We start from the raw sequence: 27,858 nt of genomic DNA, 5'->3' as shown, positions 1-27,858 counted from the left end.
AGATGCTTTCTTCTCTCTCCCAGGACACTCATGGGACCATACGGGATGGATCGAACCGTGCATTGCTTTGATTTCTATGATTGTGCAAACGGGCTGGGTGAGTACTGAACCTCTGCAAGGGACATCAGGGTGGGCTGGGGTAGCTCGAACACCCCCTCAGTCCCCAGCCCCTGTGTCTGATGTGCTTCCCTATGTCAAGTCTGATACCTCACAGAAATACTGGTACTTGTGCCTGCCTGTGTCCAGCATCTGAAAGCACCTTTTGCAGCTTGGAGGTTAAAATAAAGTCAAAATCCCGATTAATTCCCTGTTGATGGTGAGCAGCCGCAGTGCTGAGAGCTGTGCAGGAGCCTGGGACGAGAGCCCCTCCCCTGAGCAGGATGGGGCGAGGGAAAAAAGGCTTTTCAGGATTTTCAGAATTAATTAAATTAAAATTTAAAACTTAAAACATTTTAAAATTAAAATTAATAATAATAAAAAATAAATAAAATGCTAAGCGCTTCCCAGCTGCCTGTCCCCCTGGGAAGCCACCCCGGCAGGTGACGCAGGGTGCTGCAGATCTCCTGGGGACCGGTCGGTATGAGTTGTTTTGGGAAAGTTTTGCCCACGGGTATGGGTATGAGCACTGAGCGAGTCAGACATCCATCCACGGCACTCTGAACATCAAAGCACAGAAGAGGAGGGAAAAGCGATGGTCAGATCCATCAGAATGTGAGAAAGAGTCACAGGATCATGAAAATCAGCCCAAAAAGACCCAGCACGGCATCTTATCGGACGTCTGTGTATCCAGCAGCACAAATACTGGTGCTCTTCCATGGCCTTTATAAAAAAGCCAGCAGGATTTCCTGGGGTCCACCAGGCAGTCTCCTCCATAATTTTTAATTGTGAGTGCAGCCCACCATCCCGCAGAGCAGCTGTGGGCCCCTTGATGAGGTCCCTGGGTGACAATTTGGGGACCCCTCCTGAGAAGTCCAACTCACAGAGAAACCGGTTCAGGTTTCCTGAGACTTGACGTTAATTATAGTTTCATTATCAGCTGTTTCCAGCTCTTGAGTAACAAGGCTTTCTGCCATGGAGGAACAGCTTTGCTGACTCTTACCCCAGTCTTCTGTTCACGAGGTTCATGGCAGCTCAGAGAAATGCCTTTACTCGGTGAATATGATATTTTAATCTCCAGAGGTGGATTTGGTTGAGTTGATGGGATTTTAGCTGTTGGCTTAGATTAGCTCGTTAAAGGAGGAGACCCAGAGAAGCCTCACCGGGCTGCTGCTGACCTCTGCAAGAAGCACACAGATGTTGCAGCTCACTGCGAGCCACTTTGCTGGGGCCCAGTGCTCCTCCTTTCCCCCAGTCTGTGGCCAGAGGGTCTTTGCAGGGTCTCACAGACCCTCTGCAGGGTCTTGTGGATTTTCTAATGCCACGGTCAGCTTTCTTCGTCCTCTCCTGTGAGGCTTGAAACACCCAAGACAAGCAATTGTCCTCTAGAATTCATCCCTCTCCGCTGAGGACCAGTGCTTGCAGGAGCCCTATGTCTACCATAGGTGTAGCTGCTCACAATGTGTTTTTTGGGGAAAAAATGCGCCTTCATGAGTTTTTTTGATGGTCAGATGTGGGTGTTATTCCAGCAGAGTTCCTTTAGAGCAGCATCAGCCCACTCGGTGCCAGTGTGGCAGGTCAGCGTTTGGCCCCAGGTCTGTTGCTCTGTGGCTTTAGGTGGAAACCCACATGTGAACCTCAGCAGAAGTTCAAAGGGGTTACCTGGCGGCTCCTAAAACCTGAACTTGGAATTAAAGAATAGCCATCAAAGGGAAGCGCTGATTAAGAAGCATTTCTCAGAAACACCGAGATCCCATTATCTTGACCTTCATCTTCTTAGGACAGGGCAGCAAGTGATTCACCTCCAATCTGTCCCTTCCTCCAGACAGAAAAAGCTGGCTGGGGCTGCGAGATCAACAGGGGGATTAAGGGAAATGTAATTGAACATTGCTAGCTTAGGCGCAAGGCGGGCGGTCTCTCCCAGCAGACCGCCGGGAGTGCGGCACGGTGGCCAGGGGGTCAGGGTGTGCCGGAGATGATTACAGTTGGGCTAAACAACCAGATTAGCCAGGACACCCCTTGACCTGTGGTGTATGGAGACAGGCGAGATTAGAGCCTGAGAAGTTGAGAACCATGACAATGGCATTAGTGGGAGCAGGATTAGGTGCACCAGAGAAGCTTGAGGGTCTTGAAGAAATTTATAGGATGCTAGGAAATCTGAAGAAAATGTCCATCTTGGTCAGTCAAACCTGTACATCCACCCGGAGTTTCCCCGTAAATGTTTATTCTGCAAAAGAGAAAATACTGGAGATGTGGGCATCAGCTCCAGGACCTTTGCCAGAAAGGAAAGATTAAACAGAGGGATCCAAAATAGGCTAGATTATCTGGCCCTAAGTATTACTTAATAAGCATTATACTGGGACTTTGATGTTGCGATAATTAAAGAGCCGTTATTTACCTACACTGGGTCCCAAATATAAATTTGAATGATGTAAATGTTTATAAAATATGAAGACTCTGAGGAATACTACCACCACAATCTTTGATGATTCCGCTTTGTTGCAGTTGGTTCCAGGCTGTCCCATGGCTCAATCCAAACCTTGGCAGGGGTGAGCCCTTCCTCCTCCTCCTCCTCCTCCTCCTCACTCCGGTGGGGACTCCCCAGCGCAGCTCTGGGGGCAGGACTGGCACCCCCAGTGCCTCCGTGGTGAGGTGATGGGTAGGAGGGCAGTGTGGGCAGAGCCTGGAGCAGCCGGCTGGTTTGCCAGCAAGCGAGTTACAGGTCAGGGGGTTTTCCTCTCCCCAACAAAGTTTGAGTGTGTCTGGGAGCAATACTACGAGTAATCACCGATTTTAATAACAAGATCGGATTTTCTCCTGACATCGTTGGGGATAAAGGAGGATTTGTAGATACTTCAGCTATATTAAGCCATTATTTCAATTGATTTGCAGACACGAAAGGGAAATGAGTCATTATTGATTTGATACCTCGGCAGAGGAGCCTGTCGCAAGCAGGTCCTGCTGGGCTGCTGGGTGATGCTACAGCTGCGCCTCTTCTGAGATACAGTTTTTCACATGATTTGTATAATGCGCTTTATCATTCGTAATGACTTCAAGTTCCAGTGTGAAGACAGACATGGGATGATTTCTTGAGTCATCACCTTCGCTCAGCTGAGACTTCCAGTGTCCTCCTTGTCTAGGGAAACCAATGGGGCTTCACCTCTGCAGGACCCTCCATGCCAGAGGTTTCCCAAACCCACCCCGAGTGTGAGCCTGCTCCCCAGGGTCTCTCTGCCAGCTGGTGGCAAGGCTGAGAAGCTTTCAGCTGAGCATCCTCGGTGGTGAGCATGTTTCACCTTCTGTCAGTGGGCTTTGGGATGGCAGCATCTCCTCCCCGCTTTGGCCTGCAGGTGCCTGACCTGCCCCCATGCCTTGGTGAGGCTTGTGCCCCTTGGAGATACTTCTTTTGGGCAATATTTCCAATTTTAGTAAATTTCTTTAAAAATGCAATAGAGAACAATATTGATGCCTGCTCCTGAGGTGTTCTGCTGTGAGTACCCAGTGCCACCAGCAAAACAGCTCCTTGTAGATGCCTTCGGGGTTGGAGGGTTAAAGCATCAATCCCAGAGACTAAACTCCAGCACTCAGACAGGGCTGGGGTTTTGTGCTTGGGCGAAGCAGCAGTTGGGTGCATATAGGAATGAAAAATTGTAATAATCTGGCTTTAATCACAATTATAATGTAACGGTGACTTGAGAGACAAGGTATTTCCCTAGAAGTAGCTGAAAACTACAAGGGTCCTTAAAGAAGAGGTTGGGTTATAAAAGGAAGGGAACTAGGGATGGGATTAGTGCCATTGTCCCAAGTGTTCCCGATCGAGGGTCCACTCTTCCCTCCCCTTTCACAAAGGGGTCTCGTGTTTTGCTCTGCTCCCCTGGAGGGAGGCACTTCTCGCAGGGGGGTACTTCGTGCAGCCCAGGACCTCACCGTGGCTCACAGTAGCTCATCAGCCCGGAGCAGCAGCCAGAGGGTGAAGCTGGCCTGGCCGCTGGCAGTGCCCCCCTCTGCGGAGCCGCCTGTCCTCAGCGTGCCCTGCTGCCCAGAGCAGCAAAATGCCTGACTGGTGGCTCTGAGGAGAGATTTGTTAATTAATCCGGGATTTTTAATCCTTCTGTCCACAGCCCAGATCTTTGAAGCAGGACTTAATGAGCCCTGGAGAAATAAGTATCTTGGGCTTTTTCCTGCCAGCCAGCTTACGAACAGCAGAGGGGCCAGGTCCCGTGGCCGGCGAGCTGGCAGTGCGGAGCGTGAGCCCTTTGCCAAGGTGCTACAGGGCGCCCGAGCCACGCTGCCACAATGAGGGGTTCAAAGCCACAGCACAGGTCACCCCTGCAGCCTGGCTCCTGCCTCTGGGCTGCTCCCCCCGGTCCAAACCCTGCTAAAAAGTGGCGGCTCCTGATGCGCAGCTCTGCCATGGGTGGCAGCTTGAGGCTGCACGGGAGATGCTGCTGGAGCCTGGCAGGCAGGTGGGCTTGCAGGGGGGATGTCCTCACCACTGTACTGAGCCTGGGGCTTGTTCAAATGCTGCACCTGGAAGGGTGTCTCCTGGGGAAAGCACTTGTCTCTGGTAATGTTTCCAATGACAAATCTTAGCAGAGACATGAATGCGGGCTGAGACAGCCAGAAAGCAGCAGTGTTGAACTTGGACCTGTTGGAGCGGGTCCAGAGGAGGCCACAAGGATGATGGGAGGCTGGAGCACCTCTCCTGTGTGGGCAGGCTGAGAGTTGGGGTGGTTCAGCCTGGAGAAGACAAGGCTTTGGGGAGACCTTACAGCAGCCTGCCAGGGCATAAAGTGGGCTTATTAGAAAGATGGGGGCAGACCTGTTAGCAGGGCTTGTTGCAATAGTTTAAAACTGTTACCCCTTGTCCTAAAAGAGGGTTGATTCAGACTAGATATAAGGAAGAAACTTTTTGCTGAGGTTGGTGAGACACTGGACAGGCTGCCCAGGGAGGTGGTGGATGCTCCGTCCCTGGACACATCCAGGGTCAGGCTGGACGGGGCTCTGGGCAGCCTGATCCAGTGGAAGGTGTCCCTGCTCCTGCAAAGATCCCTTCCAACCCGACCCTTCTGTGATCCTGTGAGCTCGGGGCTGGGGAAGGTGGCTACTCCTTGCCTGGGCCCTTCTAAGAAGCGGTGTCCCCACCGCAGTTGCCCTGAGCAGGGGCTATCTCATCTGCCTTCAGCTTTGGTGTTGTTTTGGTGGCTGCACCCTCTTGCTTCTGCTGCTGTGTGTGCACTGTGGGGCGTACATGGGGGTCTCCACAAATGGTTGTAAAAGGGGTGTCAGGCCATGCTGCCATGCCTGGAAACTGCCAGAGGCTGCATCCTTCTGAGACAGCCTGCAGAAACTGCAATTCTTCTGCCTTTGTGTCATGGACACTTCTTTTTCTGCCAGGTATTAAGGTAATTGGTGGCATCAAGGAACTCACTGGAGAAGAATATGGAGTTTATGTCAAGAGGATTCTTCCAGGGGGTGTTGCTTATGTGGACGGTGAGTACAGAGTGCCACAAGGTCTGAGAAAAGCCAAAATCCAGTGTATTTATTTTGTATGTTGCCTTAGTAGACATTTCAGGTGCTTCCTCCCAGATTTTCCAGCAGCGGGGATATTTTTTTAGTGTGGCAGTCATTGTGACATCCGACAGCAGCCTTGGCTTGGCCTCTCAGCGTATGTACAATTGTTTCATGTCTTTAAAGCAAGATCTATCTCTGCCACACAAAGAACCTCGCTTTCCTTCCTGCCATTTCCCACGTGTCACCCACTGCCTGTAGCCCCAAAATGACCTGAGATCCCTTTGGAAATTCTGCTGTGCTCTGGGCCACTGATTTCATTCTGAGTATCTTCAAAAAGTAGGTATTAGGCAGCGGTCTGCAGAGTTAATTTTTTATAACTTAAGCCAAGAAGAGATTCCCTACCCCTCCACACACCCCCACTCCTCCCACCACGTGTTACAATAGTGTTTTTCATCTAATAAAGAAAAATAAATCCTGAACAGGTGGAAATGCCACTTGTGGTTTTCCACCTGACCTTGAAACTGAACGAAGTAAAAGCTTTATTGCATTTTTTGGTTTTCCCTTTTTTGCAGCTTCCTAGAGCAGAGGCAGTGACGTTGGCAGGGGTTGTTAGGGAGGCTGCAGGAACTTCATCTATGGGCATCTTGAAAAACAGGTTGGATGAGCATCTCAGAGAGCGACCTATGCATATTTCATCCTGTCTCTGGGCAAAGGAAGGAACTGCCCAGCCTCTCCCAGTCCCTTCAAGCTGTATTTTCTGCATTTTCTATCCATTAGTTTTCTTTTCTAGGGCGCCTGCAGCCAGGAGACCAGATTCTGGAGGTCAATGGAGATTCCCTAATTGGGGTTACAAGCGAGAGGTACCCTATCCAAATGGAAATTTTGCATTCCTGTTGCTTTTGTATAATTCTGTGAAGTGGTTTAGGCTGAGGGTTGCACAGAGGACACCGGGATATCGCTTTGTCTGTGCTCTGATGCAGCCAGTGCTGTTCCCGAGAGCCAGCTTGGGAATTCTCAGATGAAAAGTTTCTGTGTAAAGACAGACCAGTGAACCCAAACTGTATTTGTGGGATATTGGGACATTTCCCCCAAATACTGGGGGTTTTAACAGCTCCCCACAGCCCCACTCTACCTGCTGCAGCTTCCCAGCAAGCCTGATAGCTCCCAGCACAGGAGATCTGTCAGTGCCCCAGCCTGACAGCGCCACTCTGTGCGGTGGATTCCCTCTGGAGCTGGAATCCAGCCCCTCAGCTCCCCACCAAGGAAATAATTAACTGATCTGGAGGAGCACCACACTTTTGGGACGTCCCTTTTCCATTAAACATGGAGCTAGCCCGCTGGCTGCCTTGCATTCCTGGATGGTGTACTTAGCCTGGACGGGTGCTTGGGAAGCAGCACAAGGAGCTTCTCCTGCTCCCAAATGCTTGGAGGGGCTGGGTTTGATGAAGGTCCCCCTCCCTGAGGGCATCCTTGCAGCTGCAGGGGGGCTGTGTCTGCCCCCCACCCCCCAGCACGCTGCCCTGACTCCCACAGGGTCGCCTGTGTTTTGAACCAGAAAGCAGCCATCCCTGAGACAGAAACTTCCCGAGGTGGCAGATGCACTAGGAGGTATTTGTTCACTACCATGTGCATCTTCTGGGTCCACTTCGTTAGCAGGAACTTCTAATTTATTGCAGAAGTGGGAAAATCAGCCTGCAACTTGGCCCCGCTGCCAGGGCAGGGGATGGGGCTGCTCCGTGGGTATCAATCTGGGAAAGGTCACTCGCCTGCTGGTGGGGTCTGCCCCACCGTGGGTCCCTGCTTGGTTTGCCATGAGCTTTGATATGCAGCTGGGCGAGCTTGGTGGAGCGCCGCTGCAAGCCGGTGCTGATGTTCTGTGGTCCTTGCCTTGCAGGGCCGTGGACATCTTGAGGACAGCGTCGGCCACCAGCCACATGCGCCTTCTTATAGCCCGCGATGATGATGCCAGGTAAGGGGTGTCATCGCATGCCAGGAGGGGGGAGCGCGGCGCTCGTTGGCACCACAGCTGCCTTTGAGCTAACCAGGCTCAAAACCCATGGTGAAGACCAGGGCAACTGAGGGTCTCTGATAACTGTACACGGGTAGGAATGTGCTGGAGCTGTGATGGGAAGGGAAGCAAAGCTGGTGGCTCCAGCTGCAGATGTGGCTCCAGCCCAGCCTGTGCCAGGTCTGTGGGCCATCCTGGCATCAAGCAGGTTTCCACAGGCATTTCACTGGAGAGGAGCAGGGCAGCTCCAGCCTCGGCTGTAGGGTGGATGGGCTCCTTCAGCTCTGCTGCACGGTGCTGAGCTGCCTGTGGCTCACCATGTCCTGCACAGAGCTTTGGGTGAAGATGTGCAGGGACAGCAGGATCTTCCCTTCCCTTTCCAGTTAGACCCATTGAATTAAGGTCATCCATCACTACAGGATTCCTCCTTCTTAGAGGATAAGCAGTTTCTCCCTGAAACCTCTTCCCTCGCTGCTTCCTGGAAAACCTCGCTTTCTCTAGAGAGGCTTGGAGGAATCAAAAGGAGAAGGACAGGGTGCGGTTTTGCCTTGGCTGGATTTAAGCTGTGTGAGACTCTGATGGTGTCATGAGGGAGGGCAGGGTTGTGGAAACCAAGGTATGGGATGAGTGGGGTCTTTCCTGGCATCCCCTGGGAGATCAGGTGCAATGTGCCAGTGCATCCTCTCCCTTGAATAGAAACACAGGTCTGGAAAAGTGAGGTGCACCGGGAACCACAGAAATGCAGGCGGGTTTAGGCGGAGCGTGGCTGTGGGCAGGTGGGCTGTGGTGCCGAGGCTCCGCACTGCGCCTGGGTGGCTGAGGAACACCAAGGCGTTTGCTCAACAACCCCGCATCCCGTTAGCGTCGCAGATGATGGCTTCATTGCTTATCCATCAGCAGCTGTGGAGCGTTACTGCCTTAGCAGATCAGTGAGAGTGCTGTAATGACAGGGATGAGGGTAATTTTGACACAGTAAAGTACTGGTGGAAGAATTAGTTGCTATTAATGATGGACTGCTTTTTAATCTATGATCTTCGGGTGAAAATAACATCTCAAATTATTATATTAACTGCAAGTGCTTCAGCAGGTGCTGAGGAAGCACTGCAGGGATGGTTCCTCCAGCTGAGTGGCTCCCTGTGCCCAGCGGCAGCAGGACCGGCTCAGGGGAACACTTCATTTCTCAGCCAGAGCCCCCAAAGCAGGTTTTCTGCCTTCACCCGTGCTGATCTGTTCCAAGCTGTTCAGGCAACATGATGTGCCTCCTAATATCTTAAATTGCAGCAGATGTTTCTTAAAACATACGCACGTGTGGCTTTGTCAGCAGCTCCAGCTCCTTCAGGCATCTGTTGGCAGTCCCGGATCGCCCCACTACGGAGCTGCTTGAAAACCCACTGAGGGAGGCAGGGAGGGCAGCGGAACGTTAAACAATTTATTTGGCTTCTGTTTGCTCTTGGTTATCTGTTAAATCTGCAAAAGGTTAGCCGGTGGGAGAGTGGGGAAGTAATCAGTTTATTTATTTTTTAAAAAAAAGATTTGCAGAGATTTCGCTTACATAATCATCTCACAAACTGTTCAATACACGAATACATATCTCCAGGATTAAGGGCTGTGGAAACGGGGGAAGGATTTTTCTGCTTTCTGCTTTTTAGTTTTGTCTTTATTTTATTGATGCTCTATTATCTTTTAAATCTGTCCTTGAGTGTGGGTGAGCCGACAGCCCTCTGTCTGGGCTGAAGCAGGCACTTTGACTTCCCAGGGGCCGTCGGCTCCGGAGGGGATACCCATGGAGACGCCACCCCGTCAGCTCCCGTGGGCTGAGGGCAGCCTCACACCTTCCCACTGCCTGGCCAAGCGGCTCATGAGATGTGAAAACTGCAGGAAGGCGCGGGGAGGAGCGTAATTCAGTGTGTTTGCAGATACTCGCATGCAGGTCATCTTCATAAACGCTGGAGGAGGAAATGTAATGGGTTTGGAAGGCAATCCAACCTGCCTGCCAATTTTCCCAATGACTCAGCTGAGTAGCATTTTGTTGTGGTTGCCCTCAGGTGAATTTGACTCATAAACGCTATTATTTGTCCCTGGAGTTAATTATAGGCCCAAATTACCTGTGCTCTTAATGGAATTCAGTCCTGGCGCGTATAAGATGCATGTTTTCAGCCTGTCGCATCAGACATGCTGCAGAGAGCGGCAATAATGTAAGGGCTTAAAGCAGAAAATTCAGATTTAGAGCTGGACACACTGGGTTTGGATGATGGCTGGATCTGATTTTCGTCTGTGCTCATCTTTAGCTAATGAGCGTAATTTTATTGCATACACATAATTATTGTTTATTCATTCTCAGCCTGAAAGTTACAATAGTTCCTTGTTTCTCTGCGTTGCACAGATATCATCCTGGTCTTTCAGGTTTATCACTGTGAGAAAGCCAGTTTGTGCTGCACCTCCTAGTATTCGCATGATAAAATGCTAAATACATTGCATCTTCGCATGATATGCGCAGTCATCTTGGTGGAAATGGGTTGTTGCATTAAAAGGGCTTGCACAACGAGCGGTGAGGGCAGTACTCTGCTTTTCTGCCAGTGCACAACCAATACCCAGAATCGGCAGAGAGGCTGCCGCCGGCGCTCGTGCCCAGCCTGGTGCCAATGCAAGGCAATCCCTTTTTCCCTGTGAGCCCTGCGTGTGACAGTGGCAGCTCAGCCCACGGGTTTGTTCATCCCAGCACTTGGTGCTAAACTAGAAGGCAGTGCTGGGGCTAACCTGGCAAGCCTGGAGTGTCCCAGCATCGTTGGCTGCTCCTTGGGGAACAACACACATCCTTACATAGGAGCTGAGGTGCACCTCTGCATGTCACTGCTTCCTAGGCATTAATGGAAAAGCAAAGCCCAGCAGCGGCGCGATGTGCTGCCCCGCACAGCCAGCGCAGGAGGGCTCACAGCTCGGGGTGTGCCAGGACGGACCTGGGCTCTGTGCCGGAGCTGCTGCTCCAGAGCATCATCCCACCCAGACAGCTGTGGCAATGCTGCAGCTGCTGCGAGCTGGGAGCGAGAAAATCTGCTTTTGTGACGCTTCTGCAGTGCTTTGGGTTCGCGATTCCTGCTGACCTGCAGGCTTTGGGATTTTTGAGACAAGCTATTGATTTATCAGGTGTCACAGGCTCCTCTTTCTTCCCCAGCTGTGGCACAGAGCTGAGGTTTCCAGCCACCGTGGTCTCACATAACCTTTGATGTAGGATTCACCCTTTGTTCTCCCAAGAGCAAAAGGGCAGGACAAAAAGGTATTATGAGATAAAACAACAATATTCTGCAGGAAGATTGACCCTGCCGCTGCTTAATCTGTAGCAAAGTCAGCCTACAGCTGGCTGCTGCCAGCAAACCCCATTATCCCACCCGATGCTGTGGGGCTGGCTGAAGACTGTGCAGGTCCACGCTCTGTCACAGGGATCCTCCAGTGTCTGTGTCCTAATGAAAAGAAGCTGGAGAAGGGATTGCTAAAATGAACTTTTCACCTAATACAACCCCATGAATTATTTTTTTTTAAATAAAGCTGAGCATCCTACTCCTGCAGGCACCTGGTAATTGAGAATGTTTTAGTAAGGGTCAAATTTTAAATATTAAAGACATCTTCTGAAGTCTCTTGGTGTCCGAAAGCGCAAAGCAAAGACCTGTTGGCATTCCTTCAGTGTACTCGTTCATTAATCGGCAATGTTTGGGCATCATCTGCCCACTTGCAAGTTCCTTCAAATACAGCACTGAGCACAAAATTAATTCTCAGGAGACTGACACCAGAAAGTGTATTGCTGGCTGCTGGGATAAGCGTATGCTTCAAGTTAGTCATGTGTTTATGTCCTTGGTGGGACTGGGGCTTGCCGTATTGACCAACAAAGCAGGAGCTGGGACAGCGGCGTGTGACGTAGCCTTTAGTCACATCGTCCCTACAGCAAGTGGCTGGGCTGGAGCTGGGCTTGCAAAGCAGCCCTGGGCTCGGAGCTCATTGTTCAGGTTCCTGAGCAAATAATGATAAATAGTCCTTTGTGGATGAGCTTAACGACATGAAATAAACAACAACAAAGAACGCTCAGGTTATATATGCCCTTGCTGAGAGTTTGACAGCACGGATCGGTGATTGGGTTTGCATTGTTTAGCACGGTTTAAAGAGCTTGAGAGCTGCCAGACTAGTTGCATTTGCATTGACTAAGAGTTTTTTAGCCATTGTTTTAAGTTCATAGCCTGTGTTATGCTCTGATGGATTATTATCTGAGGAAAATGTAACAATGGATGACCACAGGAACACCCAGCCCAAAACAAAACCCCAGATGCTGATGGCTTGGTAACCAGTGGAAATAATACGTTAGCTTCCAGCAGGTTAGACCTGCCATTGCAATAGGTCAAGGAGGGATAAAGGCCATCGCTGCATGAGTTACCAGTGAATCACCTACAGGAATACAGAGGCTTTACTGGAAAGCTAGAAAAATTCTGCTAAGGTAAGATCCATCCAAGGCTTAACCTAGAGAACCCCAGAGCAGCAAACCACTGTCCTACTGCTATAGGAGCTAAGCTGTCCTTTCACTTTCTCAGTGCTGTTACGTATGTTTTAGTGTCCAGTGCTATGAAACTGCCTGTTAAAACAGTTTTGTGGAAAGTCGGGTTTCTGAACAAAGTAGTTGTCTTTTTTTAAGGTCCTGGGTTTAGTTGATAAAGACAATAGTGTTGGTGCAAAGTACTGGGATTCACCAAGGCATTCCACTAAGCATTGTGTGAGGGGTTTAAAATTAGCGTTAAATGGAATGAATAAGGCGTACATTTGATGGCAATATTAGATAAGGCAGGCGCTGGTCTTTGAAGTTTGTTAATGAGCTGGTTGTTAATGGGAAGATGTAAATTACTGAGAGCATTTCCAGCAGGAACCTAAGGAGCTGATGATTCATTCATCATTTAATATTGTTGACTCTAATCTAGCCAATAATATAGAACATCTGTCCCGGTAAAGTACGCAGATGACACAACGTCTGCTTGTGTGTAAGGGCAGTCTCCTCACTGAGGAAACTTTGCTGTGGTTGGTTTCCTACAGATTTATGTCTTGAGCTTGTCTGACTGTCAAGTCTGAGAGCTAGCCGCTCATAACCAGGCTTTTCCCGTGGCTACAACATCAAGAAGGCACTTTCCCATGGGGATTCCCTCGTGCCTTCAAAGCGGACATCTAATATTGTTACCGCGGCCACAGAAACAGCACTTTCAGGGTCTCTCCCCATTGCCTGGCTGCTTATTTAATGACACGTGTAACAAATTAGTCATCCTTGAAGCCTTTCTCTCTGCCAAAAGTTTGGATTGGTCAGGTAGTGTTGGGTTATGAAGGAAGAGGACCACGCAGTCACAGAGGGACAGCACGCTCCTGGGAGCGAAGAGCCGGTGTGGCAGGGATGGGCGCAGGAGGCTGATGCTGGACTGTGGCATCCCCTTTCCATGCCTCCTCATCCAGAAGGATGAGAGAGAGCCTCATGGGAGTTCAAAGAAGGGTTACAGAAATGATGCAGGAGCTGGTAAACATGGTTAATGGTGCTTCTTAATGGGGTTTAAAAACTCAAGATGTTATACTTAGCAAAAGGAAGGTCGCGAAGCAATTCTCCTGCTGTGTACAGGCAGTTACAGTTCATCAAGGACTCAATGTGCTCGGGTTGTTATGTGGTGGTCACACTCAACCTGGAAGCAAAACATTAATGAAGGCACTTGGGCACTGAGCCAGCTTTCTGGGGGATGCTGTGGATGAGATTGCTTTGCAGAGAGCAAAGGAATCTCATCCACAGATGTAGCAAGCAGGGGGGGTTACCTCAAGATGGAGGGATGTTGCTAAATGTTTGTGGACTGCCATTCCTCCCTGTTCCTGAATTTACTGACAAGCCCTTCTCATCCTGATACCTGTAACTTTAGTGTGTGCCTGCTGGTTCAGCATCTGCAGCCATGAGCTGCTGGGAAGAGCAGAGAAGCCTGTGCTGCCCCAGCATGCTTGGTGTTGTGTGTGCAACTCTTTGTTAAGGTCTCACGCTCCCAGAGTTCATCTTAGGCGTGTGATGTTTACGGAGGACATCACCACGGATGAATTCAGAGAGCAGGCTGCTGCTTTTGCATGTGCTCCAGAAGCCATCTCCCACCTTTAGCAGGAGCTGCTTTCTGTCTAGGAAAGGAGGAGAAAAAAAGAGAGAAAAATCTATATTTAACTATTCTAGAAGGAGTCACAAATAGGCCAAGCATTTTTGTTTTATGTTTGCATAGTTACAGCTCCTTCTGACAGCCTGTTTAATTTGTGCAGTCAGAACTTCTGAGCTTTATAGTTGGAGCTGAAATTATTCCAGCTGATTCCCAGGAGGGCCCACACGGCAGGGGTGCAAGGCAGGGCTCCTGTGCTCGTCTGCCCCCTCGCAGGAAGGACAGTCCCCAGCACTAGTGCCTGCCCGTGCATCCCCTCCCAGCTCCCCTTGCCCATGTTTGCCCTCAACACTTTCCAGGGCAGGGAAGAAGCACACGGAAGCTCTGGCCCATTGCAGGAAAGCTGCACTGCCATGAGGTTGGTTATTGACCTTAAGCCTTGCATAACCTGTTGAAACCAGGGGGGTTACCCTCATGCTTGAGGAAGCTCCATCTGCTCCCCATTGCTGGAGGGCACTGGCCCTATGGACTTGGTAGTAAGTCACTGCCATCAGAGGCACCGTTGCCATGTGATTGGATGGAGAATAGTTTTGAGCAGCAGCTGACTGTGCTATGTTTTGTTTCCAGGAGAGAGTTCTCTGAGCTGCTGGAGAAGTTCGGCTCCCAGAGCAACACCGGCTCAGCGCGGAGCTCGCCGATCCTGCATGGTGGCAGTGAGTAGCTCAGCATGCCTTGGGGGGGAACCAAAAGCCCCTCTCTCTCTGCTGAGAGTTTTCTTTATCCCAGTGTTATTTTGAAGGAGTTCTGATTGGATTTGTGTAGGTGTTTGGGTGGAGGTTTAAAGGAAGAGAAGTCCTGCTTGTCCTTACTGCAAGCACTCAGCGTGTCCCCAGGTGCAGAGCAGCCGGCACGGCCAGTCCTGCCTGCACAGAGCAAGCACAAAGCAAAGCACCCAGCCAGCCCCCTCAGGGGGAGCAAGGCAGAATTGAGTTGGGGTCACAACCACACCCCAGATCCCCAGACTCTGCTTAGCTGACGTGCTGGTCAGGTAAACCCACCAGTACCCGTCTCTGCAGGTGCAGCTTTCTGCTATGGATTTCAGAGCGTTTCAGTGACCATTACTTTTCATTTGCAAATGGGAAATTTTTAATGAGATGCAACAAAGTTAACCTAAGTGAGGTGCCAGTGCATCAAATCACGTACGCATGGGGAAAGCAGCTGTCCCGCTGGCTTGGCATCCCACCAGAAAGCTGCCAACCCTTCCCCTATGGCAGAGCTACGTGGGGCTGGCAGAAGGGTGACAGTCCCATGCTGGAATTGTGTCAAGGAGGCTGAATGTTTCCTCTCCACGAGCAATATACTGATGCCCTTAACTACCATGGGGTTTTCCCAAAAAACCTAGGAAAACAGTGCCAGCTCTCAGTGGCAGAGTTGGGGGGCGGGTGATGCTGGAGTATTTACATTCTCTGACTTTGCTGTTCAGGTCGATACCTGGAAAGTACCTCCTCGGGCTCCTCCTCGCGCTCCCAGAGCCCGCTGCTGCTGAGCCCCGCCAATTCCCACGGCCCCTTCATCGGGAACCCGGCGCACCCCCCTCATGCACAGTACGTAGAGGTCGCGTGGGGCTGCCCTTGGTCGGTCATGAAGATGCCACCAACCATCTAACACTCTTAGGGGTACATCCAGTAAATAACTCCAGTGCTTGAAGAACTTTGTTCCATCCGTATGTCCTCTACACTGTTCTATCACCACAATGGCTAAGAGACCACAGCGTCTTCTAGAAGTCCTCATTGTAGCGGTGTCTTGACTGTTCCTGGGAAGCCTGTTCCCAAGAACTGAAAATGTCCCCCGCTGAGGCAGTCTGCAATCTGCTCAGCCAGCCACGCAGCTGCCCCTCTTCCTCCCCTCTGAAACCGGGGGGGAAGCCGTGGCTTGCAGCCTGCTGAGAGCATCCTGCACATCACCTTTACAGCCCACGTCATGGGCGGCGTGCTTCAGGCCAGCGCTGCTTTTGGAAGGTGTTTCAGGAGTCTGGTGTCTATTGCCCTGCTCCTGGCACGGTGACATTGTGGAACAAGAGCACAGGTGCTGCCCTCTCAATGCAAACGCTCCTGACGCCTTTTGCTTTGGTGTCAGCAGCGGTTGCCTACAGACACCGCATCCTTTTGTCTCCAGAGTGTCTCCTGGAGCATGTGTTTTCATGTGGTCATCTGTCCCTTTCATACTTCACAGGGTCAGGGTTTGGACAGGCAGAGCTTGTTTTTCTGCGGAGTCTCGTCTCCAGGGTGCTTGGGGTTGCCCTTCTCAAGAGGGACAGCTCGAAGGGTGTTAGCAGTCATGGAGCTGGGACCATTTGTCCCCGGGGCTTGCAGCTTTCCTTCTTTTGCCAGCATAAACAAGCCAAGTCGCCTGTAAGAGAATCAGCCCTCGCTGCAGAACCAGTAAATCCTCTTGCTAAATACCAGCTTATTAGGGATTTGCAGAGGACAAATATTTGGCACCAGAGCTTTAAGCTGCTTGCATGGAGTGAGAGACCCTTACAGAGGAGAGGCCAGCTCATCTACTTGGCAGCTGGTTTGGTTTGGATGAGCTAGACACCCTTGCTCTGCTGTTAACCCGCTCCAGGCTGCAACATAGGCTAGAGGGGACCTGGTCCGGTGGCCTCCTGGCTCAGCACTGCCATGCTGTGCCATGTTCTACTTGTCCCCGTGCTAGTGCCAGGCCCCTGTGGTCTTCTCCTGTGAGCAGCACAAGCCATTTGAAACCAGGGACCATTGATCGCAGCTGAGCCTTGGTGGTCAGCTGCAGAGATGTCATTTGGGCCAGGGGTCCTTTCATGCGTGTGGCTGCTGTCCCTTCTGCTCATGGCAGGTTGTCCCCAGGTTGTGGCCTCTCATCATCACTTGAGCCATCCCACTGAGCAACGGGACTCAGATACGATTTACTCTCACCACAGATAGTGTCTGAGACTTTGATTTGAACGGAGGCATTTAATGCTACCTTCACTGATATCGTTTTCCTGAAGTATTTCTCAGAGCGATGTTTTTTCATGAGATTAAGACGTATGCTGCAGGAATGCAGTCCCTTTCCTCCACAAGGCCAGCTGGCTCTTTGAGGGGGCCCTGCCAGGCTGGGGGGTGCTGGCAGCACCCTGCACTGTCACTGGGGTGTCTGACTGCTGGGGATGGTGCTGCTGGGGAGCACAGGGCGGTTACGTGCTGGTGCCACCATGAGCCATGGGATGCACAGCTATCCTTGGGTCTTAAATTATCAGATAACATGAGCACCAGAGATTGCAGAATGTTTGGTGACTGGCTGCTATGGAAAAAAACTGAAAAGGAGAAAATCCAGCTGCACCCAGCCCATGAGGAGGAAAAGACTCACTGACCCTCACATCCCACTGAATCCTTCCCCCAAACCTCCCTGTCGCAGCGCTGCCCCCCAGCCCATGGGTGATCAGTGAAATCCCTGCTCCCACAAACACTGCAATTGCACAGCCCCCTCCCAGCGTGGAGCCCCCCGCTGTGCCTGGTCTTGGTGTCCTGCTGAGCCCTGCCTTGCAGGCAGCTCCTCCAGGGTAGGGTCCAGCCTTATAACTGCTCCAGTTGCAGTCCATCCCTGACTGGGCAAGTTGTCTGTAGCACTGGCACAGAAGCAAATCACAGTGAGGCGGGTATTGCTGTGAAGGTGCTTAAGGGCTCATCTCTTAGGGCATCTTGCAAGATTTTGAGTCCAAACCTCGATTCAGACATAGTCAGCTGTGTATGCTGAGCTTCGCTCTGAGGCTGGCCAAGCTGTAAATTGCTGTCTGGTGATTTAGCTGGATTAAAACAATAACCACATCGATCCTTTGTGTGCTTTTGGCTATAAAACCTGAAAATGTCAAATATATTCTGGTTAAGCCATTAGTTTCTTCTCTCTTTATTTTCTAAGTGCAAACAAGTATTCCCCAGTATTTGGAATTATTCAGCCCAGTCGCCTTTGTAATGCTGAAGAGTGTCTGCTGAGAATGGGGGTCCTCAGCTCCTCTTTCCAAGGTTGGGTGGAAGAAAAGATGCAGAGGCAGAGAAGTTTGGGAGAAGTTAGAAGGATCGTGCAGGGAAAGAAAGCCAGGCAGAGTTTGTTCAGCGACATGGGAAAATCAACCAGATCACCTTGAGTCACCTGCTAACACCTCTCCCTTGCAGCTACTCCATTGAATCAGGAATCCAGAGCATTTCCATCGCAAACTCCTCTGGCTTGGGACTGACAATCAGTGGTGGATCCAACAGGCCTGACGGCCCCATGATTTATGTTCAAGAGCTTATGCCAGATGGTGACTGTTACAAGGTAAGTCAGCGTGGAGACCCTCAGTGACTTCGTTGTGGGGACCCCTCCTAGAGGCTGTAGCTGTTCTGAAGCAGCTTTTCTAAGAACAGATTAATAACAAATTGCACAGACTAATGAGATTTAGTGTTGCAGGAGAAGGCTTTGGGCAGAGAGAGATTCCTTCCCAACATTGAGACTTTCTCCTTCTTTGTTTAGGATGGTCGGCTCCGACCTGGTGACCAACTAATCGCTATCAATAAAGATTCTTTGGTGGGCAGCACACATGAAGAGGCCAGAAAAATAATTGCAAAAGCCAAATTCAGGTAGGCATAGAACACCTCTCCTGTCATCATCACTGTGCTCTTGAGTCTTAGGCAGAAACCCTGCATGTCATACCAATGCTTGGCTTCAAGAAGCATGAGGCTTATCAGTCCTAAATGGTGCTTCAAGATGGTCCTGATAGGTGGTCATATAAGGAAATCTTGAATGCATGGATCATCCTGAAGTGTAATCCAGACCTTCCCAATGTTCTGGTCCTTGTGAACATCCCCTGTCACTGCCTAGCAGAGTTCTGCAACAGAACTGGAGTTCGAACAAGCAACGCAGCTGGTGGAAACCCAGCTACACTGGTGTGGGCCACATGGACTCAAGTGAGATGATCCTAGAGAAAGAGCCACAAGCATGGAAGGTCTGAAAATTTGTGCCTTTTTTTTTTTTTTTTTTTTTGTTAATAAAATGTTCTGTGTTTCTTGTTTAAGACACGAGGGAAACACAGAAGTGGCCTTTATTCCTGGAAGGGGGCGGTTGCATCCCGGACTGCCAGTTCATAACAACATCCCATCACCACCTCCAAAGGCTGTGGGAAACGGTCTGAGTTCCTGCAGACTGAAGGTCCACGTGAGGTCCCCAGAGGTAAGTGGAAGTTCATATCTAAGAACACAAACATTAGTTCTGCAATCTTTCTTTGATCAGAAAACTCTTCTTTAGGGACTCCATGGCAGTCCTTCTGGATGATGGAAAGTCTGTAGCGCTGATGTATGTAGCCCTGTTTGGCAGCCAGGTATTTTCAATCTGAAATATCGTTTCTTCTGTCTTGGGTTTGAGACAGCGAAGGATCTGTGGAGGTAATGAGAGGAGTTTCTTCTCCAGGGCCTGCATTCAGACCTGTTTTAGAAGTCTCTGGTTTTAAAAAAACAAAACCCTTCTGTGGATAGCAACCTGCATCTCATTCAATACCAGTCATAGAGCTGGAAGGGATCTCAGGAGTCAGTTTGATCTAGTCTCCTACTCAAAGGCAGGAACAACTCTTTGTTCTTAAAGACCTCTGATGAGGATGAATCTGCAGTGTTCCTAAGCAGCCTGTTTCTGTTCTTCACCAGTCTAATGATAAGCCAGGCTCGTTCTTCCCGTGCAGCCTAGCTCCATGTTGTGTTTGCAGAGACGAGTGCTCGAGCTGTGTGTGGTGAGACAGGATTTAACCACACCACCCTTGCAATAATTTAGGTCTGTGGTTGGATTCGGTGCATTTGTTGCTCCTCTCCTGGACGGGTGCAATGCCAGGTGTATCTCCTGCCCTCTTCTACGTAAACTTCCTTTAGGGAAGGCTGGATGGATGTTCTTTTCACAGAGCATCATTCACAAAACATCTTTGTTTCCAGACCCTGTGGAGAGATGGGCTTGCAAGCGTGTCATATGCATGTTGCTTTTGGGTGTACCAGGCTGGAGACGTGGTTATGAAAGGCAGCCTTAGCCCATATACGCAGAGCCGAGCAGTATAGTTAATCCTTCACCATCCAGCAGAACCTGTGCTCCTGTAATGTTGCACACCTATATAAAATCACACTGCCGTCTGGAATTAAATTGCTCCTTTCCTCACTTTGCTGCTAAAAGATGGGACTTCTAATGAGGTCTGGGCATCCACGCTAGGGAAAGCTTGCTCAGGCGCCCATGCTACCTGCCTGTATGCCCTCAGCACCAGTCCTGTGCCCCTCGCTGCAGTGACGTTCCCAGCTGTGGAAGCGCTGTCTCAGTGGTGCTCAGCCTATCTACCCTGTGACTCTATTTTTCTCTCTTGCTTGTGCTTTCACCCATGACCTGGCACTTAAGAAGGGGTATGCACTGCTCTCACCTTCCTGCCATGCTCACTGTGATAGTTACGTATTTTGGGTAAATAACACAACTGGCTGCACTCAGACCCAGGACTTCGCTGGGGGGTTGGATGCAGAGCTTTAGGAGAACCTCTATGGAGAAACTGTACAAGGTCAAATTAATCCCCAGCTCTCAATCACAATTACGGTAATGACAAACTCATTTTTCTATGGGTGACCAGAGATTTTGAGATGGCTCAGGAATGCGCCTGTGCCGAGTCCTCCCAGAGAAACTTCTGGAGCCTCTTTTGGCCCATCTGCACAAGGGGTGTACGTGGTGCCTTTGCTCTTTATGGGCCAGATGGGTTACTCTCTCTTGAACACCTAAATCTTCTGCTCTTTATTTACACCAACAGATTCTGCTTAGCAACCATCTGTGCTGTTTTGTCTTGTTTTTCTAGAATAGACATGAAAATAATTTCCCTGTGCTTTCTTTGTCACCGGACATTTGCCCACCCGAGCTTACTGTCTCAGGTAAGAGTCCTGCTAACTTTTTTTCTTTCGGGGGGTGGCAAACACAGCCTTGGCTCCTCGGTGCTGAGGGTGACCAGTGAAATTAAGTTTGATCAGTGTTCATATTGCTGTAGTGGAATCTAATGGGGTGACAGTGAGACTCAGCCTGCTGGGAGAGAGGGAAGACAGCAGCTTGGCTTACTCAATGGATAGTAATTATGTCCATGTTTGTCCGTAGTAGCAAATTTCTTTGCCAAGGCATTCAGAGGACCAAGGTATTCCATGGGAAACAGCTTCTTCCATTCGCAGCCTGTGATTCATTTGCAGCAGTGTCTTTGCACACATGCAAAGATCATGTCAGACTGCAAGGCTCACTCACTGCAGATGACGTTCCCTTCTGATGGGAATGGGTGGTCCTCGGAGACACAGTATAAAAGAAATCAAATAATGATAATTATAATGTACACAGCAACTCTGGGCATTATACAGGCATTAAGGATGCCCTCAGTTGGTCAAACTGGGAAACTGCTTATAGATGTGATTAAGTTAGATTTCTCTCTACAGCCAAGCTTCACTTTTTGCAATATGTTTCCCTGCTGTGTTTTCTCTCTGTGCTCTGAGTCCTCCACCTCTTGTGGGAGAGAGCCACTCTGTTCACTCGGTATGATGGCAGCAATGGGGGGTGAACTCAAACCACTCTGCAGCTTCACAGGTCCCTTAGGGATCACAGGAAACCTCAGTAACCCCCATGACCCAGTGTCCAGGGAGATGACCTCCAGCCAGATAGCCCATCCATGTCCCTAAGATGTGACGGTTACTCCTGTCCCAAGGAAAAGCTGGGCTTCCCCCAGCGAGCCCCCAGCAAGCGCTGCCCGTCATTCTCGCGGCCACGAGACAGCCCTTCCTCACCCACATGCTGCTGAGGCACCGGCCCTGCTCCTGAATCCCTGTGCTGCATTGTAATTTCCATCTGGAAGGCTAAGAGTGAGCATTGCGAGGTAAACTGTGTTTAGTCTGTACCTGGGATTAGTGGGAGAGACAGGGAGGAGACGGTGCTGAGCTGGATGTGCGTCAGTGCCCTGCTCCCAGGGGTGCCCGTCTCACCTTGGGCAGGCTCAGCGGGCACCAGCCTTCGCCTGTCATGCTCTGCACTTGCAGGGACCCTGGGACAGGGACTGCCCTCGCTCTGTCCCCCTGCCCCAAGCACCCTGCAGCCTTGATCTCAGGTAGGCTCTTAGGTGGCCCCCACCGACAGCCAGAGCTCCTGGTGACAGGGAGCAAAGCCCTGGGTCATGTAGGCAATCCAGCAAATAGCAATGACCTAATCGCTTCCTGATTTAGCTAGGGGATTTTAATTCACGCAGTTTTTTTAATGTGAAATGCTGAGGAGGCTTTGTGTCAGTGTTGTCATCCATGAAAACAGACAACTGGCTCTGAAAGAGCAGCAGCCAGACTTGGAGCTTGGGCCAGAGACTGCCTCTCTCTGGGCGTCTGGTGGATGCCCTGGATATCTCCATGCCAGAGCTGACAGCAAAGCCACGTGGAGCTAATCCTGATTAGCCATGCGTGGAAGGGTAATGGCTCTGCCCTTGAACTTGGAGAGCAAAGTGTTGGTGGCCGATCCAGCAAACCCACTTATTACCTCTTGCTGCTTCCCAGCTGCTGGTGTTAGAGGGTGGATGAACACCCGGATTAGGAGGATTACATTTGTGCAGCACCTCCGCTGCTCCTCGCTGCCTCCTCCTCACGCCGGGTCCCTGCCCAGGCTGTGGGCGTGCGGTGAGAAGTGCTCGGGGGTTCAGGAGGAGCAGTAGTGCTTGGCAAGACAGAGCTTCCTGTAATATCAATTGGGTCCCAGTAAGGTGAAAGAAATTGCTACCTGGGCAAATCCTGTGCCACTGGCAGGAGAAGGGCTTTTGTCACAGGTGTAGGCTGCCAGCCCGAGGGCAAGCAGGACAAGCGGCGAGTGGGCAGGCAGCGGGGGTGCCGGCACAGCACCCCTGACCCTGCTGGAGTCCGGCAGGGGAGCTCCCGGTGGGTAATGCCTTCTGCACCCCTCTTCCGGGGGAATGTCACACTTCCTCATGGACAAGGCTTAATTGTAATGGAAAAGGTGGGGTTGCCTCCAGGGCTGGGGGAGCACAGGTGGCAGGGCATGGCAGCAGGGCTTTCGCTCTGCACCCTTCCAGCTGTGAAGGCGGTGCTGGTGAGGATGAGCCATCTGCCAGCAGCTGGCTCTTCTGGTCTGATGGCAGCTTTTCACCAGCAAAGCACCTGCCGTTCCTGCCTCTTTCTCCCTCTGTGTCTGCTTCACGATGCACGTGGCTCCTTCTACCCAGAAAAACCTTCCTACCCCACTGAGGGAAAAGGGTTCAAGGCTTTTTGCAGTCTTGGGGAGGGAAAAAGTCTTGCACCAGTGTTCTCCCACATTGCTTTTAATCCATCAGTTCCCTTTCCCATGAGTGCTATTAAGGCCAGGGCTGCATTTTATAACATGTTGTGTTTCGGTTTGCTTAGTCCATTAGAGAAAACAAGAGCCAGGCAGATTTTGCTTTTTTTCCACAGATCACCATAACTACAGACCCCAAGACTCCACAAAAATTTATGATTGGAAATTTCCAAAGTGCTATTTTTGCAGTCCTAGGTCCTGGGATGAAACGTCCGATCTCAAATCATGCTGAAGCCCAGTTTCAGTACGGGTTTGCCCCAGTATCCACTCTTTTCACCGGTGGCCTAGTCCAGCCTTCCAGGACAAGATTTAGTAAATCCTGGTCTTTGATTTTTGGCCTGCTGCACACACATTGTATTTCATTCAACAGGAGTTCTGAATTTTGTTTTGTGGGCACCTCTTTCCTCTGCCCAGGTGTTCACAGACTCACAGAATGGTCAGGATTAGAAGGCACCCCTGGAGATCACCTAGGCCAACCCCCTGCTAAAGCAGAAAAGAAGCTAAAGCAGTGTTCCTCCATTAACATTTACTTTTTGTTTTTTCAGCACCTGCTTCAGCATCTAATCATAAAGCAGCTTCAGGCACCAAACCAAAAGTAGCGCTGGATCCCAACGTCCGGCTCAAGGATGAGAAACTGGAGCTGGTAAGTGGAACTGGTCCCTCACCCCGAAGCCAGGTCTCCTCTCAGTCCTCCCCCAAAGGTGTGCTGTGCAGAGGTGTCCCTGGTGCCACACCTCCTTGCTTACAGCTGCCACATCCTTGGCAAACACAATGAGCTTACCTGAATGCTCCCCTTGTGTTCCTTTGCTGTGAAAGAGCAGATCAAGACCTTCCAGCTTTGATTCTTGCACCAATGTTGCACTTAGGCATGTGCAGACCACGCCAGGTACCAGCATGGGCGTCACTGCGTTGCTTGTTTTTTGGAGGGATTAAAAAAAATGCAAACCTGAATAGATATAGTTGGAGAGAAGGAGCCTGCCTGTTTGCACAGAATGAAGCTGTAGCACTTGATCAGGGCTCTGATCTGCAGGCAGCCCATCCTCCACCGAACAGCCTGCTCCAGCCTAACTCCCCTTCACCTCCCCAGGATACCGACTGGGCTGTGCTGGGAACGGCGGTAGCCCGGGCAATGCGGAGCGCAGAGTACTCAGAAAATTGCTTTCCTTATTAGCATCACGCTGCTCACATGCTACAATTAATTAATTAATCTGTTTTTTTGAGATAGAGGCATGAGAGTCAGCCACCAAACTGTATTTATTACCAAGAGTCTGGAACACAAAAAATCGGGTCTCAGCTTTTAAGTCGAGTTTGCTGGAGGTTGGGTCCAGCCTCTAAAGGTAAAAATGGAGAAGGAAGCATCAAGAAACATCTTCGTTGTGACTGAAGGGGCATTTAAACACACCTTGGCTCATCTTGGCTATTTTTCAAAGCTCCGGGGAGCTCCAGAAGTCTCTTCTGGCAGTCGCGCCTCCCTGGGATGTAATGCATTCAGCTCAGGGCTGCAGGTGGAGGCAGCTGCCCTCCAAACTTTCCGGTGCTGCTGTCGCCGGGGGGGTGACCTCGGGCAGCCAGGCGTGGGCGAGGGAAGGCTGAAGGACGAGACATCTCACCGAGGATCCAGCCTCCTTTCCTAATTTTACGGAAAATCTATTCCACGGGCACCACCAAAGGGCAGGGAGTGGGGCTGCCCGTTTGCTCACCAAGACCCCCCCGGGGGGCCATGCCCTCAGTCTGGCTTTGGGGTGCGTGTCCCCCCCTCCTGGTACCGCGGGCATTTGAGGGGGGAGCGTGGGAATGCAGCCTCTTCTGCAGGGCCGGGGGATGCCAGGGAGGGCCCGATGCAGCGAGCACCTGCTGCCACCCCACGGCAGGCGCAGCGCTCGCCCTCCTGCTGCTTTCGCCTCCCCGGAGGGCAGCGTGCAAGCAGGAACTTTTCTTCTAAACCTGCATAATTCTCCTAAAGCGGGATTTAGGATTGCATTTTCGCAGAGACCTCTGCTCGTCACGGGTATAAAATCAGCTCCTCTCTGGTGGGAGGGGAGTGGGGAGCGCTTGGCTTCCCCTTTTAAAAGCCAGCGTTATGCGCGGGCAGCTGCAGCAGTGCCAGGGTCAGGACATGCCCACCAACCGGCACAACCTGAGATGGTTTTGGGGTGGCCACACGTCGGCAAGGTGCCAGCATCAGCATCCTACAGCCCGGGAGCCTGTAGCACTGCCTTGCACAGGGTGGTGGGCAAAGGTGGGACTCAAATGGGCAGCGCATGGGTGCGGATGGGTCCCGTGGGCTTGGAGGTGATAGGAATGCAATCAAGGACCTGGCTCCAGCCCCCTTGCAGGGCACCGTGCCGGGGTGCTGCAGGCATGTGAGCGGGAGCTGTGTGTGCAGCCTGGGACAGGCAAGCATTTAACTCGGGCTCTTTCCCACAGTCTGCTGAGCTCGACTTCGTCTTTTAAGACTTACTTGCTGCCGCCAGCAGTGAAGTGGCATTTGCACAGGCTTACCTGCTTCTGTGTGGTGCCCTGGGGTCGAACTGATAAATATCAGCAGAAGACAGGGCATCAGGCGGAATGAAGAGAGCAAAAGGTGCAGTAGAGAAGCAAAACGTTTTAATGTCTCTTGTTGCCACAGGAAATACTCCGTGACTAGCTTTTATCTCCTTGGTCCCAAACACAATTCCTGGGCAGTAAAAGGAAGAGGCTGAGTTCCTGGCAACCGAGACCTGCTATAGCTCAACCAGCTTTTGATAAGGCTCCTGACAGTTTGTCATAGCTGCAAACCTGATTGCAGACAGTGTAAAACGTTCTTGGAGGGATGTGAATGTGTCTTCAGGAACAGACATTTCTGTACACAAGTAGGAAAGAGGAGGCTGGAAATCCAGCCCAAGCCTGCTCCTTTGGGAGATGCTGCCTGGAGAGCCACCTCCAGGAGAAACCCAGCACCAAGTGTCTTCCCAGCACTTACTTCAAAACATTGCTTTTCCAGTATTTTTCTTTTTAAAGGTTCATTGTTTCTGCTCAAGGTTCTGCAGTATCTCGGTCTGGATGTGACTGACGAGAAGAAGAGGCAGTTACGGCAAAACTTGACCACAGACTCACAGGGGACGGTGGCCTACGGAGGTGAGCGGGCAGCTCTGTGCGTGACCGGCTTTTTGAGTTTGGTGTAGCTTTGCTGGCAGCTGAGAAAGGAGAGAGGCATCTGCTGAAAGGTGGCAGGTAAGACACCTGCCTGGGTATTGATGTAGCCTCAAAACAGTTAAGAAAAGTCACAAATACAAAAGAAGGCACTTGGTAGAAGTGTATGTAAAATCAGAATAAAAGAAAGTCGGTGGGAAGGTTTGCTTTCCTTAAAACCCCAGCTTTCCTAGCAAGAGCTGGCCAGAGGACACGCAGGCGATGAAAGCCTGCTCTGCTTTCTGTGACCTGCCAGAGCATATCTGGCCCACAGAAGTTTGGGTTTTTTTGCAAAAATTCAAAGACATCAGCTACATCCCTACCAGGCAGAACGGGCTCACGAAGCACAATGCCTCTGGGACAGGTGTGTTTGCACAGAGCGAGCGGTGGGATACAGAACCATGAGCCCTCCTCAGAGCAACTGGCTTTATAGTTTGTGGCAAGAGAAATAAGGATGATTAGGGGTATCTGGCAAATGTGCTGGCAATAAAGATGCTGCTTTTGTGGAAAGGCTCCAGCTCCTGCTGCAGCCCGGGGGCTGAGGGCTGGAGGGGCTGGGGACCCCCACCACTGTGCCGGCTCCTGTCCCATGCAGCCCCTTGCGCTGTGCTTTCCTCTGTGTCTGAAAGCAAAATGAATCTGGATTTTCAGATTTAACACCTTTTGTCAGTTTAACACCTTTTCTATGTGCTGGAGTCATGGAGTTGTTTTTTGTTGAAGTCAGCATCCTGGTGCCAGGAGGCAGGCAGGTGCCTTTTGCCAGAGAAATGTGGTTTGGGCTTAAAATTTTAAAAATTTGAGAATACAATAATGAAAACACTGCTATGAAAATATCGGGGGGGTGGGAGTGGGGGTTGTTTTTAAAAGTTTAGTTTTTTTCAATTGGGTAAGAAAACCAGAGTCTGGCAAAGATTGTCAACAACTTATTTGAGCTTGGTGGGATTGCCAAAGAGCCCAGGGGTGTTCAAGAAGACTGCTGGGCGTCTCTAAACCCGCTCTGCTTGGGAGTCAGTCGGTGCCCCCAACATCAGTGGTGTTTTCTCCTAACACACAGCACTTTTCTCTTTTAGCTTGGTAAAAACTGATTCTTTTTCATAGATCTTCTCCAAGCACTCAGGGATCTGATGCAGGAGGAGCTGCACGAGGCTGGTCTGGATTCCAATTCCTTGCTCTTCACGCAGCATGAGGTGGCCACTTTGCTGGATACGTCAGCTTTCCACTCTGCGGTCAGTCAGTCCAGCGCTCTCCTACATTGAATCCATGAACCTTCTACATGAAAACCATGAATTTCTGAGATGGGAAAAGCTAAATTACTGTTTTCTGGTTGTTCTAGAGTTATAAAGAGAAGGCAGGACTATGCATTAATCATTTTTATTGTAGGAAATTCTACAAAAGACTTCAGACTTCTCATTTTTAATAAGGAAATAACAATATATATGGGATAATAAATGCAGCCTGGCAGTGATACAGAAGGAAAATTAGCTACAATTAATCAATTCCAACTAATCTCACCTGGTTCACATAATGAAAATTCACTGTAGCACAGCTATTCCAGCTATGTCAGGGATCAGA

General features: G+C 50.6%; 1 protein-coding gene across 3 annotated transcripts in view; it reads left to right on the top strand.

The window, feature by feature from the left end:
* LOC119147419 (syntaxin-binding protein 4-like) overlaps window positions 1-27,858 on the top strand; it is a 46,901-nt gene that overhangs the window by 12,260 nt on the left and 6,783 nt on the right. For all 3 annotated transcript variants that reach the window (XM_037386399.1, XM_037386398.1, XM_037386400.1), the window contains exons 2-14: window positions 24-97; window positions 5,494-5,589; window positions 6,401-6,470; window positions 7,505-7,579; window positions 14,386-14,471; window positions 15,242-15,362; window positions 17,946-18,087; window positions 18,283-18,389; window positions 18,825-18,978; window positions 20,615-20,687; window positions 23,661-23,758; window positions 26,136-26,232; window positions 27,385-27,512. In XM_037386399.1, coding sequence (XP_037242296.1) covers window positions 24-97; window positions 5,494-5,589; window positions 6,401-6,470; window positions 7,505-7,579; window positions 14,386-14,471; window positions 15,242-15,362; window positions 17,946-18,087; window positions 18,283-18,389; window positions 18,825-18,978; window positions 20,615-20,687; window positions 23,661-23,758; window positions 26,136-26,232; window positions 27,385-27,512 — 1,321 coding nt within the window. The remainder of the gene's footprint in view (window positions 1-23; window positions 98-5,493; window positions 5,590-6,400; window positions 6,471-7,504; window positions 7,580-14,385; window positions 14,472-15,241; window positions 15,363-17,945; window positions 18,088-18,282; window positions 18,390-18,824; window positions 18,979-20,614; window positions 20,688-23,660; window positions 23,759-26,135; window positions 26,233-27,384; window positions 27,513-27,858) is intronic.

The sequence above is a fragment of the Falco rusticolus genome, chromosome 4, assembly GCF_015220075.1.
Source record: "Falco rusticolus isolate bFalRus1 chromosome 4, bFalRus1.pri, whole genome shotgun sequence".
NCBI classification, from domain to species: domain Eukaryota; kingdom Metazoa; phylum Chordata; class Aves; order Falconiformes; family Falconidae; genus Falco; species Falco rusticolus.
The sequence above is the reverse complement of the archived record's forward strand: the minus strand, read 5'-3'. Positions and strand labels throughout refer to the sequence as shown.